This window comes from Acanthopagrus latus, chromosome 12 (genome assembly GCF_904848185.1).
Source record: "Acanthopagrus latus isolate v.2019 chromosome 12, fAcaLat1.1, whole genome shotgun sequence".
NCBI lineage: Eukaryota > Metazoa > Chordata > Actinopteri > Spariformes > Sparidae > Acanthopagrus > Acanthopagrus latus.
This window is the reverse complement of record NC_051050.1, coordinates 17,953,331-17,968,249: the sequence shown is the minus strand read 5'-3', so window position 1 is coordinate 17,968,249 and position 14,919 is coordinate 17,953,331. Positions and strand designations below refer to the sequence as shown.

Below are 14,919 nucleotides of genomic sequence, written 5' to 3'. Positions count from 1 at the left end.
ACTTTGAAAAATCATGCCGGACAATAAGTGTCTTTAGATATAAAATCATATCATAAGAGGATCTAAATTGTCATGGTAAACATCATAAAAGTTTCCATTAGAAATAATAGTTTCTCTTTCTAATATTATATCATAACATGGCATTTTGTTGTGTTTTTTTTCTTTCTCAACATTTGATGCTCCCCTTAAGACACATACCTACAGTATTTGAATAATATCACACTCTGAGTCACAGTGGTCACAAGAGATATAAGCTTTAATGACTCCCAACTTAATCTGGGTGTGCATCTATATTTCGTGTTATATGGTTACGGTGCCCCTTGTTCCCCAGCTTAATATCTTCCTAATGTGATACATTATGGAGACATTTCTAGGGGTTTCATGTTGTCAGCAAATACTGTTTCCCTGGGTTAATATGTTGAAATTACCCACCTACAGCTTACAGCCTGCTGATATTATACTCCTTGAAACCTAAGCACTAAAAAAATTCTGGCAAGACAGTTTTTTTTAATTATCATTTTTATTAAGAAACTGAACCGTTTCTGACCAGTTAAACAGAATTTGAAACCTCATTTCATTTCCATTTGCTTTGTTTTTGGTGCCATTTGCCATATTTTACATACAACTCAATGTATGTCTGTATCAACTGGACCCTGAAATGAGCCTTTTGACTTTACTTGTGAGGCCAACACCTCTAGATTTCTATAAATACCTGAAACCGGACCATCTGTAAGTCTTACTCAACTGTTTCTTTACAGAATTTATAGAGAACTGGGAAAATGTATCAATGTACAGTTAAAAACAGCCTAAGGTTTTAATAAGCATTAAATAGGTGGCACTTGGTAGAGTGCATACCTCCACCAACAAAGTCGAAGTGTCAAAACTCATCCTCTACCCAAATGTTGTGGATTTCCATTTAGTAACATTTCTTTAATCATGCTGACAAGTAATCTTGGTGCAAGTGGAAGCCGGGGGATCATCAACGAAAGTAGTGTTTATGTTTAACTGAATGAGTGGAAATTGTGGCCTGCTCGTGACCCGAGCACAGAAGTCTAAGGATAATCAAGGTCAGAAGAATTTAAGGACCTAGAGGCTGGCCCAACAAAACATGAGAAGCCAACACCACGGTAGTAGTAGCAAGTTTGTTTAATTCACTTTATGATAACAGGATCAGGATTCACATCAAAACACACATTTTACACATATCCCTTACAGCAAAATATGCTCCAAACACCTGCAGATGTGAATTCATTCAAATCAAAAGGAGTCTTGGATGCAAGTCACTGCAATAACATAAAGGTGGGTGGCTGTGAACAAGGAGAGAGGTGATTTTGTGTTTCTACGTCTTATGAAAACTGTCGTGTGAGAGTGTGTAGTGTCAGACTGTAGCATACTGCTGGTGTGTGTGTGTAGTGTTCTATCACTCATAAATGCTGGCTGAGCATGTTTTCCATGTTTTACACATGCTAACTGTATGTGAGTTACCATAAATCTAAGATCTATGCATGAACTACTAACGCTTTGCATTGGTAAGTACGATACCTGAGAGCTGGTGGTAATGTGTCAATAATCCAGCAGCGAGTAATAGACTTAAAATAGAAACGGCTGTAAGAGGTACGTGTAAACAATTATTCCCAAAGCATCCTCGTTACACATAACACAACGGCGGCAAGGCAACAAAACAACACAAAAAGTACATTGCTGACCACTGCATACCTCATTCGAGTGATGAAGGCAAACCACGGCTCTGATCATTGTGTGGGATACAGACCAAATAGTCCCTGAATCAAGACACTTCCCCTCATTAAATACATTTCATTAACATCAATAATTTAACAGGTTTTGGTAAAGTGTACTAATTATGACTAAGAATAAATACAACAGATATTCAGTAACGGATTCCAAAATAAGAATTACAAAAAAGGTAGATGTTTTTAAAAAGGAGAACAAATAATACATTCTAGTTCAAATAATTCTAGTTTTATATTACATAATCTGCAGCCCCACCTGGCAACTGGCTACTTGATCGTGACAAACCAAATGTAAACAAGCTGTCCAATGCACTGAATCTTTTAACTGAGTTCCCTATATACCAGAGGCTGTGCTACCAAAAGTTTCGTGCAGGAATGCCACAACTGAGCCTAAGACCAACTGAACAAAAATGAATATTTGAAAGCATTAAACAAAAATAAAGAAACCATCTTTATCTTTGGGTTTACCAGATACATTCCCCCAATGTTAAGAATAGTCATAATGCCTTTCTATGTATGTTTAAAAAGCATTCAGGCTGAAATTCAGAGTTGTAAGCAACACCATAATCACGCTTCTTTTTTTTTTTTTGAGGGATGCTCAATAATTTCGGTTTGGTTGATTAAATTCTGTAGTTGAAGTCTAAACATGAAATCAAACTGCCACATTTTCCTCATCATGTACTTGCTTGAATCTAACCTAAAACTACTAAAATCATCAACACAAATCCCACTAGTAGTCTGCTGATATGCAGATAATTTAAAGTTGTCCAACAAAATACAACTCAGGAAAAAACTTAAGGAAACGTTTGAGGTTATTTACAGATTTGTCATGTAACCGTCAAGTTGAATAATGTAATCTTTAGTTCAGGCAGTTTCTTTCAATACAATTGGTAATCTAGTCCTGGTCAACACAAATAAGACAAAACCTCTGTCATCAAATCCAAAGCTCAGTCTGTAAGTATTTAATAAGATCCCCTAATTTTGAATGGAAATGTAACTTTTCTAGCCCTAGCTTTCACAGTTACCTCGACTTTTAATTCTCGTCACATACATTCAATGCTAAAGGTAAATTGGTTGAATTGAAAACCAAACTGCCTAAAACTGTGATGATAATGATCAGCTGCAAAAGAGCTGCAATATTTGGGTGTCAATGTCCTCATTTGACCTTTACTGGCTCTCTAAATCAGACAACTCTGAATCACAGCCTCAAAGTCGAACCGAATAACCAAAAGTCAATGATGTATATTTAGCACAATAATCATCACAATCATTTCTATTCGGATTTCCTGAAAGGCTCTTGGGCAACAAACAAAGCTGTACCTCACATTTCTTTTTTTTCGTGCAAAAACAAGGTTTACAACTAACAACAGCAACAAACAACAAAGGGAAAAAGACAATAAATATAACTCAGGAGTAAAATCGTAAAAACTAAATTTATAATCTGAGGTATCGATTCACACTGAGAGACCCCCATGGACTGAACCCAACACCAATCTGTTTGGATACTATCAGGTCAGGACAACAAGAATGCAGTAGTTCAAGAAAATTAATAAAACAAATACCATTGTTGTGTAGTGATAGAGGTGGGAGGGAGGAAAGCATGGGGTGAAGAAGTATGATGGATGGAATACAGGGAGAAAAATTCATCGGTAAGAACTAAAGAAGAGAGTGGGAAGGCAAGCGCCTCACTCTGGAGCCCCGTTTGTCGTTCCCGTCATCCTCTCCTCATCACCCTGTTTCTGATGCTGCAGTCTGGCGTAAGTCACCGCGTCTCCCCTGAGTGAGAAAGAAAAAGAAGGAAGGATGCGAGAGAAGGAGGGTAATAAAACGTTGTGACAAGGGAGAGGTGGATGGAAACAAAGGAAAAGCAGGTGTGACAAGAGAAGACGAAATTGTTAGTTGCGAGGTTATTACACGGCGCACCTTGTCACAAGTTAATTTACATGAATAAATAGGCTCATTAGGGTTGTTAGGAAGCATAAAATAAAATCGTATTAACTGATTAGAATGTGGAACGCCACAGGGCTAGAACAGCGACAGCGGGTTTTGGCACTGGAAATAAAGTTTGGCAGCGAAAACAAAACATCAACTGAAAAAGGAAACACTGGTATTAAACTTCTGTATTTGGGCGAATTGTAGTGGCATACTGACACCGTAAAAAAACCTGTTACTGTGAAGTGACAAACAAAAGATGCTGAAAATCCTGTCAAAATGCAAAAAATATGAAAATTAAATTAAATATTTCATGAAGTCTGTGAGCAACTTACTCAAATCGCAATGCTGAAATGCAAACTTTTTTGTGTTTTGATGTAATTTTTCAACTTGTGTCAGTGGAACTTTTTCTAGTGTTAAATATGTTTTTAGTGCCAATACAGTTCTTTCAGATACAGATGTTTCAATGCCAATATTTTCTTTTTCAGTTTAGATTTCGTTTTCAATGCCAAAATTCAATGACACTGTTCTATTCCCATAGAATAATCTTTAATTTAAATATGGGAGCCTGTTTTAATGACATTTTAGAAGAGTGTTTTTATGAGTGAGACATCAAGAGAGAGAAGTAATTACAAAATATCCATATTGTATAGTCTATACTCAGAAAGACAGTCAAAATAGTTACATTTTACACAATAGCTGACATTTTCTCTGAATAATCATAAAAACTTTGATAAATTACTTCAAAATTACAACAAAAGTCTTACTTTTTGCCTAAAGACGCAAGGCCATACAGAACTCCTGTAGCAAAGGCGATGGCGTTTCCAAACAATGTTGTGAAGGAGAAACTCAGGAAAACAGGGAACAGAGCCATCCTGAAAATTAGCAACCAAAGGGACATCCAACAAGAGACAAGAAACAAAAGTCAGTAAATCATATTCAATACATACCGTAGATAAAAGCAACAAAATTTCCCAAAAGTATGTCCAACTGCTTATGCAATGTTAATAACTATCAGAAATTCACATTCCAAAAACTTAATTTTTCATACAGTGGATTACAGTCTCCAATGACATACGGAGTACAATGCATAGTTGTTCTTACCCACAGTAGAAGAAGGCTTTCTGCCAAGGCTTGAATTTGTCTGCCCGGGCTGCTACTGCATTAGCAAACTCTATGAACTGGCAACAAAATGGGACTTCACATAGAAACAGCACGAAGGCATTCAACCTTGAGACAGCAGGAGAGGACACAAACACAGGAGTGAATCATCTTGTGCATTTCTATCTCAAATACTCGACAGCTGTGGCTTCAGTGATGGAGGTCTGGAGCAATTTAAATACAGCAGTAGAGCAGCAACGAAGCATTACTGTGTCATTGTCATTATTCAGGGCAAAATAGGTTGGAGCACTCGCATGTTTACTGATGTAGAAACATCAAAAAAGTTTCCACAGTGAGACAGTGTTTTAATGATTATTTATTATTAATCGTTATTATATATTGTTCTCAAATGCCATTTTCTTACCAGATTAACAATCTGAAAGTCAAACATGTTCAGTTCACCATCACATCAGACAAATAAAAGCAGTAGATCCTCAGACCGAGCGGCTGAAACTAATCAATAATTGCCATTTTTGCTAGAAAATAAACTAAAATGATGACTCAGTCATCAAAACAGTCATAGGAATAAACACTGTAAGTAAATAGTGAAAATTTCCCATTTTTCAAGGAGAGTGTTCAAATTATTTGATCTTTCTAGTATTTAGTTTATTTTCACATATGACGAGACCAGCAGTAAAACCTTACATTTCAGAAACCTCGATGCATTTTAAAGACTGTTACCTGAAAAATCACTGACAATTTATCAGAATAGTTGTTCATTCAGTCTCTCGTGATCAAGGTCACAAATGTCTTGATTGTAATTGTATTAATTCATATTTATTTCTAGCTGGCTAGATATTGATATCTTATTTTTAAAGAAAGAAAACAAACCACAGCTGAGTTTCCTTTATGTGCTTTAGTCTTCAAATTCTGAGCAAATCTTTGCAGTCTTTGGCACAACATGCTCATGATAGAGATAACTTTACACCTCTCTTATTTGAGTAGTAGGTGTGGCCCCATGGCTAAATGAGGCTGCTGCTCACTATCGATGTATGATACGAACAGAGAAATGCAAATTAACAGGTAATACAGCTGCATAATGCCAAAGATTCATGTCCTCCAAAAACTTGAAATCTGCACAGTAAAGCTCCAATAGATCATTCATGTTTATGATAGTTTGTATGTGAACAGAACCATCTGTCAGTAACCAGCGTTACTGCTGCAATGAATTATTGTCTTATTGAATATATTAAATGATCATCAGGCTGTTTTAAAACAATAATCTCTAGTATTCTGACAGCTACAATAAATGGACCTGACCTTAAATTAATAAAGTTGAGGAAACAGAGCACATTGTATAATAAATATATGTTTAAGTATGTCTGTATATCTGTTTTACTCCTGTATATCAACACAGCATATCAAAATAATTTGTCTTACAGAATGCGAATAAATCAAATGTATACATGCTACTTTAAAGTGAGCGTAACAGTGGCAAAGACTTACACCATCCATACCCCTGCAGCGATGTTTAAAGGGTTCACAGTGACACAGTTCCACACTCCTGAGACGGCGCAGGCTGCATGAATTGGACAAGACAAAAGCGGGAGCCGTTATTAAGATATGACACATGACAGATCACACAATTATACACAAAGTATTAGCTATTGGTATTTTATTTCAAGATTTTTTTTTATCCCAGACGGAAGATTAGATCTTAAAATGATGGATGTGGCTGTTAAGAGATGACAACTACATACAAGTTTTCATTTATATACTGCTTGGTTAGCACTGCCTGTACAGTATACACACCACAAGAAAATCAGCAATGCGGAACATATTGAGCACATAGAGCATGTGGAGGCAAAGGCATGTCAAGAAGAGAAATGTCCAGAGCAACAGCAGCACGTTACTTTTAAATAATTTTGCTTTATATAACCTCTATTTAAAATAAAGTAAGTTGGAAACTTTGGAAAAACACTGGATAACAGGCTGGACTCCAGCTCTGCTATCTAGATGTAAGAGCTATAATAAAACGTTGTTAGGCTGAAATTAATACCAATATCAAATTTGACCCACTAATTACAACTGTGTCAAAATGAGAGCAGGCTACATTTTTAATGTAATTTGTTTCAGACAGATTATTCTGATGATAATTCAGAGTATGCCATGGTTGTGATTTGTTCTAATTATTCTATTACTTTTCCACTGAGCTCCACAAACAAGGCAAACTGACGCTGCCTGAATCCAGTGTCTATATGTGTCTAAAATATGTGAGGACTGTTAAACTAGATAAGGGGTATATTAACTTCCATAAGTTCATTAGCAGGTACACCACTGGCTATGCGTTCACAGGTTGTGAGAAATCTGTGAACAATAGATTTGTTGAAATCTTCAGTAGGCTGTTAAATAATGTGTGATATAGGGCAACATCAAGCCTTGCAGAATTGTGTCAGCTTAAGCAATTAACACAGCAGCAGTAAATCACCTAATGGTGTCAGTCCTAGAGGTGGAAAAAACCCAAACATGTAATTATCAGTTTTATTCACAAGAACATAAAGCAATAAATGACAGAGGATGTGATGTGAGGTTTATCTGCTGTTGTGAATGTATCACTTATAAACACAATGAGGACATGTCAGCTTTTGGGGTCAACTGTTAAAAATGATCACTGGTCCTCTGTGTGTGTCTGTGTAAGCTGTATTTCTGGCAACATGAAGCCACACCTGCCAAACCTGCACCTATTGAAAATGCTTGCATCATTTGCCATTTCTTGCTCATTTGTCTCAAATGCAAACAAACTGCACTCCTGCTGTTTTCTTTGACATCCCAAACAGGTTGAAGTGAACGAGACAAATGATGAGAAGAAGACAAAGCAAGAAGGCAGTATTGAAACACTTTAAAAACATTAATATATGTACATTCTGAATATTTGAAACTGTTTCAAGACTAATTTTTCACAGTATCGGTACACCAGTACTGGCTGCATTTTTTTGCTCACCTCTCGAATGTCCCTATTTCTCAAAGTATTGTATAAAAGTTAGGAAATTCCAGTATAGTGTCAATACCATTTGAATGACTCAGCATTGATATGTATGGATTAAAGGATAGTTTTACCCATCCGCATACTATATTTGAGAGTCAGCACTTTGAAAAAGCAAGATTCAGGCCGGAAGTCTGGGTAGAATAAAGGGCAAGTTAAGTTTGGCTCAGACAAGCCCACGCTGTAACAAACAGTGGAATAACCGTGTAGCACATCCTTCCCCTTTAGACCATCCAGCCTCCTTAATAATACAGAGCCCCATTGAATATGCAGTGCTCCAGGTGGTTAATGTGATACAGGCACTATGACTCTGGTGTCACTGAGAAGGAGAGAAGGACAGAGGGCTGCAATGCTACTAGAAAACTGCAAAGCCAGCAGTAAATGGAAAAAAAAAATCATTCTGTCTCACACTGAACTCCTGAGAGAGTGTCAACATACTTGTTGTGAGCTGTGTGTGCTCACATCATACAGGTAATTTAGGAATAATAAGGTGTTATGGAATGAGCAAGCCTTTCAAACAGGCGGTGCCCAGCAGTGGCTGCTGCAGTGAGGGGACAATAGGCTGTGACAAAGCTTTTGTCTGGGATAGCTCAGCAATTTAAGGATACATGTTTGATTGTTGTTGTTGGTTTTTTTTTTGTTTCTTACCAATTGATCTGATTCCCTTTCTGTCGTGTAATTCTAACATTATTACAAAACTTAAGAGTCCACATAATAAACAGTATGAAGTCATTACATTTACTGTTGTAGTAAACAGTGAATAGCTGTAGCAAGACGTGGGTTCATGTGGGCTCATCATTTATTAAGTTATCAAGCGACGAAAGACACAGACTTCGAGAACTACTTACATATTCCTCCTAAGACCCCGGCTATTTTGCAGATCCATCGGTACCACCATGTCATGCCATCATCCTCCGGAGTGGCTTTAGTGGACGGTGCAGTCTCCTCGGAGCTCATTGTGTTTTTGTCGCGACGTTAGCTAAATCCAGTATTTACAGATGTCAGCCTGAGACAACCTAAACAAAAGCTAACTTAACTTAGCTAACTCAAACTAAACGCTCACTCGCTTTTTTACACCGACACAGCGTCTCCTATCTAGTAAAACTAGACGTAACTTCAACTCTTTTATATTCAAAAATATATGTATATTTTCTGTTCGTGTTTGGGCGAGCTGTCTGATGTTACCAGCGGCTTTTCTCACAGCTTCGCCCCGTCAGCTACAACTAGCTAACCGGGCTAGCTGATGCTAAGAAGCACCGCCACCAGCTGCCGCTAGGAGTGGCTATCACCGCCGCATCCGCCCGAAACTCCTCCTGGAAGCCTAAAAATGTCCTAAAACAACCGCGGGCTCGCTTTCTCACGCCTAAAACCTGTCCACTGACGTTATATTTACGAGGTTTGTTTCGGTTGAAGTAGCCGCTCTGTTGTTCTTCTACCTGGCTGCCGCTCAGTCGATGTAAGCGGTGCATTGTGGGAGGACTCCTGTATGCGTCATGGTTTGTTTACATGCTGTTCAAATCATCAACATTTTAGGAATGCGATGATTATATTACTACACATGCGTGATGATCTCTTCAGGAAAAAAATGTGATGATAAAATCTACCCCAAATTCCTACCTGATATGGTGGTAAAATATGTATCTGGTGGAAGTTTAAGTCACCCAAATTAATAGTATTTGAATAACAGTCAAAAGTACAAGTTAGAATAAAACTACAGCTTCAAAGGTCTATATACTGTGATGTAAACTATGGGTTGACCAATCATCAACCTGGCCAATTCTATGATGTGATATTTTCTATTTTTCTGATTATCAGAATGAGCAATGTATATATAATGTTGTATCCGAGTGCTGTGGGAATTAGAAAATGTGCTTGTATATATTGCATTTTTTGTCCCTAACCCCAGTAGGACTAGAGGCACATCTGTATGCTTCTTTTTTTCCCCCTATATTTTTTTTATTGCATTTGTGTCACTGTTTCCAAGATGAGTCTGTTACAGCATTCAGGTTTTCTTTGAATCCTTCTTTGAAATCTGACAATGAGGACCTTTGAAATGAATATAAATGTACAGGGATTTATTACCTATTAAGTAACACTGACCTGCCAGTTAATTATTTATAGAAAAATGTAGTTAAAGGCAAAAATATACCTAAATACCTCAGATGAAATTATGTAATTGAATTTTCACCCCCATCACCTACACTGAAAGTGACCTTTTAATGGCCATGAACAGGACGAATGATTACAGCAAGCCTAACTTCTGGCTAGCTGACCATTGTTTCAAGGCAGCCTTGAAGATTTCATGCCTCTTCATGAAAGCAAAACAAAAAAGATTATTTTCATAATTAAGTATCAGATTCACCTTTAATCAGTCATTCACACTTATATACAACAGATTCTTCCCAAATCAATCGGGACATAACAGTTTTTTCTTCTCTCAGCAGGTTTCTCTTCTCAAAAACGTGAATGGTGACCTTTGATAAGGAAGACCAAAAAGGGACAAATTTGTACAGAGGTGACTGTCTGTGTTTTAGGAGAGGTAGATTAAGCAATCATGACAGAGTCAACTCTAGGCAGAGTGAGTGTGTTTGCCTGGTTCTGTTCAGCCTTAATGTCAGACCCTTTCACTGAGGGGATGGCAATCAGCTTCTCTCACTCTAACAGCAGAGTGGACTGTATTGGCTTGAGGGTCCTTCGGCTGGTCCTCCTCTCCTCCATTACTGGCTTCCTCTTCCCTGTGGGTGTGCGGCATAGCATGTCCTCGAGAGTCAGCATAGTAACCTGATTGGATTGCTCGAGCAAAGTCACTACCTGCTCTATTTTCATCATGTGCGGTCCACCTTCACTCTGCAAGCGCAGCAGCTCCACCTTAAACAAGACACAAGACACCACTGAGGAAACTGTCTCTCTGTAGCTTGTATTATCTATTTTAAGGAAATATTTCCAGTTCCAGTAAAGGATTAAACCCTTTTATGTTTGTTAGGTTTTCTCTTTATTCTGTTAGCAGAATTTATTCAGAAAACAGTCAGATATTTTATAAAAATCTATTTCCAGAACAAAAGCACTAATATTAATTGCAAGATTAAGTTTAAACATTTACCTAGTGCATCTTCAGCTAACTTGTGTCTTATGGTGTTATTTTTTATATAATAGGTTGCATAAATGTCATTGCTCTGACAATCCAACATCAGACTTACCACCTCTTGAGAAAATTCAGGCTTCTTTACAAAAGAAGGGCTTTTAGGCAACATGGTTGCAGACAGGACGGAAATGGCATCCGTGAGTGCTCCTGACATCGCTAGCATTAAAACCTAAATCACATTAAAATAAAAACATTAATCACTGAATGACACCTTTAAGACAGTGTATATACACACATCTTACATGATGCAGCCTTACCTTCAAATTTTGGCATAATCTGCTGTCATTACTCATTATTTGTGAGAACAATGACTGTGCCTTTTCAATGTCATTCTGGAACAAATACAAAAGAGGTGACCCATGATGTTTAAATATTTTCCACATCTTTCTGCATGAATGAAAGGAACAGAAGTAGAGGATATAACTCACTTGTCGAAGTGCTAATGCTACAGCAAAGCAGTAAGCATGTCTGGGGATGAAGTGCCCTTTTGACTGTCCGTCCTCTATCAGAGCGGTGCAGATCCTGTAGGACTCTGTAGTGTTCTGACAACAATAAAAACAAAACAGACTGACTGAGTGTGAAGGGTTTTTAAATATTAAAACATAATCTTGCCATCAATGTAACTCTGGGGACAGTAATGAAATGGGGTCTGTGCCAAACAAACATGTTTTCTTACACGTGGTGAATAAGATTTGTGGGTGAGAGCATCTCTTTAGCACTACAGTACTTCATTATAATCTTTCTTTGTCTTGCTTGGGCATACTGCAATTTCAACAATATTTAAATAACTTCGCAGCACTAAATAAAATAAACTTCAATTCATTTGAACATTACCAGTTTATAGCATGTGCCGATCGCCAGCGTCATTGTGTCTTTATTAAATTGTACACCTTGGCTCCTCATGGTTCTTAGTACCTCAAGGGACCCTGTAATAGCCAAAGTTTGGAATATTACATACATCAGATCATAATTTCAGGAATGAAAAGAAAAAAAAAAAAAACACCCTTCGATGTTTGTGCAGTCACTTACTTTCATAAGAGCTTTTTGTGAATAACATGTCAATGGCGATGTTGAAGGAGGTTGCATCGTTGAAAAATCCTCTCATATTCTGCTCAGACAAATCACAGCAAATGTTAGAAAAGAATCAGTCCTGTTCTTTTTTTTAAACCTCCTGCGGCACTTTGTCAAAAGTCAGTGTTTTGGTTAACTTACTTGATCTGTAATAGTGGCAGCAGCCAAGTCCTCTAGACCCAGCTCATAGCACAGTCTCATGAAGAGAGGACCAAATCTGAACTCTCCATGTGCCAAGTTCCCGTTCTCTGCATGATACCTTGAGAGTGCAAATAAAATAAGTATTTTTATATAATTCAAAAACAGTCAAAATTATATTAAAGTTTATTCATGAGCTAAAAACACACAGTGCTTTACAAAACTGTCAATACAAGGATGTACTTCACCTATAAATGGCATCTCTGACTATCATCATATCATCTGCAGACTGGCACAAGTGAAGCAGAAGCTTTAGCTCATCTCTCAATATCAGCTCATTCTTTTGCAGCTTCTCGCTGAAGAGCTCAATATAATTTCCTGTAAAATGAGGGGAAACAATGAGCTACTAGACATCAACACACAAGACGAAAAACAAACACAAATCAGCTTGGAGACAGTGATGAGAGCTACATCACCTTTGTATCCGGTGAGAAGGTGAGCCACAGCCAGCTTCCTCTGCTGGAAGTTCTGTAGCTTGATAACATCTTCTGACAACAGGTGCCTCTTAGCTGCAGAGATAACAGTTCCAATGATGCGCATTACTATAAACATGCAGTGGTATTGTGTGCTGAAACTAATGATGGGACAGTTGCAAGGCTAGCAAACATTAAAAATCACCTATTTGCTAAGGTAAGCGCCCAGTCCCTTGTATCATCATTTAGCATAGCTTGCTAGCTTACGATGCCATAATCCCTTGAAATTTAGAATAAGATGGCTGCTGAATAAGACAATTAATACAAACTCAGCTACACCGACTTTAGCGGATCTTTGTGATCAGTTAGCACCTATGTATTTACACATGTAGGTTATTTACATGGGGCTGCTGTACGTTAACGGTAGCTTTTTTGTCTGTAAAGCAGCTAGTTTTAATGACACATGTGTATCAGACAGGAAACATGCTGGCGAGTTTTATTCGTCTTACCCCCGACACAGCCTTCGTTCCAGCCTGGCCGTACAACACTGCAAAAAACACTTTTGGAGGACTCACGAACCAACGACCGACAACATTTACCTAGCCTGGCCAGCGCCATATTGCCGACTGACTGTACCATAAAAACAAAAACAAAGGGGTTGCCATCAGAGATGTTATGACGTTTTAAACTATCGAATGCTGACTGAAATGGCCCGCTATTTATTTGACTACACTGATATCCAGGCATTATTTCGATTTGGGTTTGACATCGTTTGTAGCTATTTGTTTAATTTGTTTTTAACTTCGTAATGTACAATTAGCAGTTGGTATCATCCAATATGGCGGCGCCCTGTGATCCGGCCCAGCTGTACAGTACAGTGAGTTTTAGTAGCATGTAATTTATGTTACCGTCGTCTATTTCTTCTCTGTTGCACAAAGTTGCATTGTTTTTTGAGGAACATGTTGTCTTCGCAATAAACGGGACAAACATTTTAATAACTGGCCAACGCCAGCTGCTGAAAAGGTGTTCATATTCTAACCTCCAGGTGTTGCTGTTGCACTGCACTTACAGCAAGTCTGAAGGCGGTCATGCACATTTCTGTAGTTAGAGGCATTTAGTAGTATCGTTTGTCATAAAACCAGCTGTACTACAGTGCATACTATTAATTTACTGATATAAATTAACTTTAGTCTCTCTATGTAGGCAGCAGTCACTCCTTTCACCTCTTTGCTCATGTATGTTAAAATAAATGAGTACTTTTATTATTTCTATTTTTCCTATTCGTATTACTCTTAATAATCATTACTTAATAATTCAGATTGGAGATAGTTTCATATGTATGCTCAAATGTTCAGCATTGTGAAACTGGTACTCTACATTTAACCCATCCCGAGGGGGCAGAGGGCATCTGATGTACAGTACAGTGCCCTGGGACCAACTCAGGATCAAAGCCAGTGCCTTGTTCAAGGGTTCTCGCTTGAGAATTAATGCTAACTCCACATATAAAGGCCACACCCTAGTCAGTCTTGTTGTGAGGAAACAGTGCAAAGTTTAATCAAAACAGATTTTTAATTTCTCTTTTAAATATATATGATTAGGTTACAAAAACCACAGCTGTGGTTTGGCCAATAATTATAATCAGAATTTCTTGCACATTGATTATTTTTGGTTGAAATATCATGTTGGAAAAATTAAAACTGCAAGTAGTTCTGTCATTTCTGATAAACCTCTGCTCTACTTCAGTATAAGAGGCCTTGGTGAACACCAAACCCTGTCTCTACTTAGTGTACCCATTGACCTCTACAGCATTACATAACCAGGGACTTCAATCCTTACAAAGTTCTGCTGCAGAACTGTGAATATCACAAATGCACACAATGCATGTGTAGATTTTATCATAACAATCTAATGTTCTTCACACAGGATTTAATGATGAGATATGATTTTCCACTGCAGCCATTCGGTAGACTTCTGCGGAAACAAAATTGCTAAACATGCTGCCATTTTGAGAAGTGAGCTGGATGTACGTTGTACAAAAAGAAGAGAGAAAAAAAAAAGAAAGAAAATCATTACAATGATTAAGGTGCTTCTTAAATTAACTCCTAAGACAGACTGTCTCACACAGAGAAAACAGGGCTGGGGCAGGGAGGTTCCCCACTGTTGCCTTAGCAACAAGATCTCAGCCCATCCAGCTGAGATTGCTTGCTCAACCAATCAGACACAGGGTCTTGGATAATTTATGGTATCCTGCAAGGTGTATGAGTCTCT

At 37.8% G+C, this 14,919-nt stretch overlaps 2 protein-coding genes across 2 annotated transcripts; both read right to left on the bottom strand.

Moving 5' to 3' along the window:
* Positions 1-1,128: 1,128 nt before the first annotated feature.
* On the bottom strand, positions 1,129-9,317 carry cacfd1 (calcium channel flower domain containing 1). The gene is made up of 5 exons (XM_037117798.1): positions 8,676-9,317; positions 6,291-6,363; positions 4,788-4,913; positions 4,451-4,558; positions 1,129-3,527 (listed from the first exon to the last, which is right to left on the bottom strand). Exons 1-5 carry the CDS (start codon positions 8,782-8,784, stop codon positions 3,437-3,439), a joined length of 507 nt encoding a protein of 168 aa, XP_036973693.1. The 5' UTR covers positions 8,785-9,317; the 3' UTR covers positions 1,129-3,436.
* Positions 9,318-10,160: 843 nt separating this feature from the next.
* ptcd2 (pentatricopeptide repeat domain 2) lies at positions 10,161-13,307 on the bottom strand. Its single transcript, XM_037117339.1, has 10 exons — positions 13,161-13,307; positions 12,655-12,747; positions 12,427-12,556; positions 12,182-12,299; positions 11,999-12,077; positions 11,804-11,895; positions 11,398-11,511; positions 11,227-11,301; positions 11,025-11,138; positions 10,161-10,695 (listed from the first exon to the last, which is right to left on the bottom strand). The coding sequence occupies exons 1-10, from the start codon at positions 13,288-13,290 to the stop codon at positions 10,480-10,482; spliced, it is 1,161 nt and encodes a 386-aa protein (XP_036973234.1). The 5' UTR covers positions 13,291-13,307; the 3' UTR covers positions 10,161-10,479.
* Positions 13,308-14,919: the final 1,612 nt, after the last annotated feature.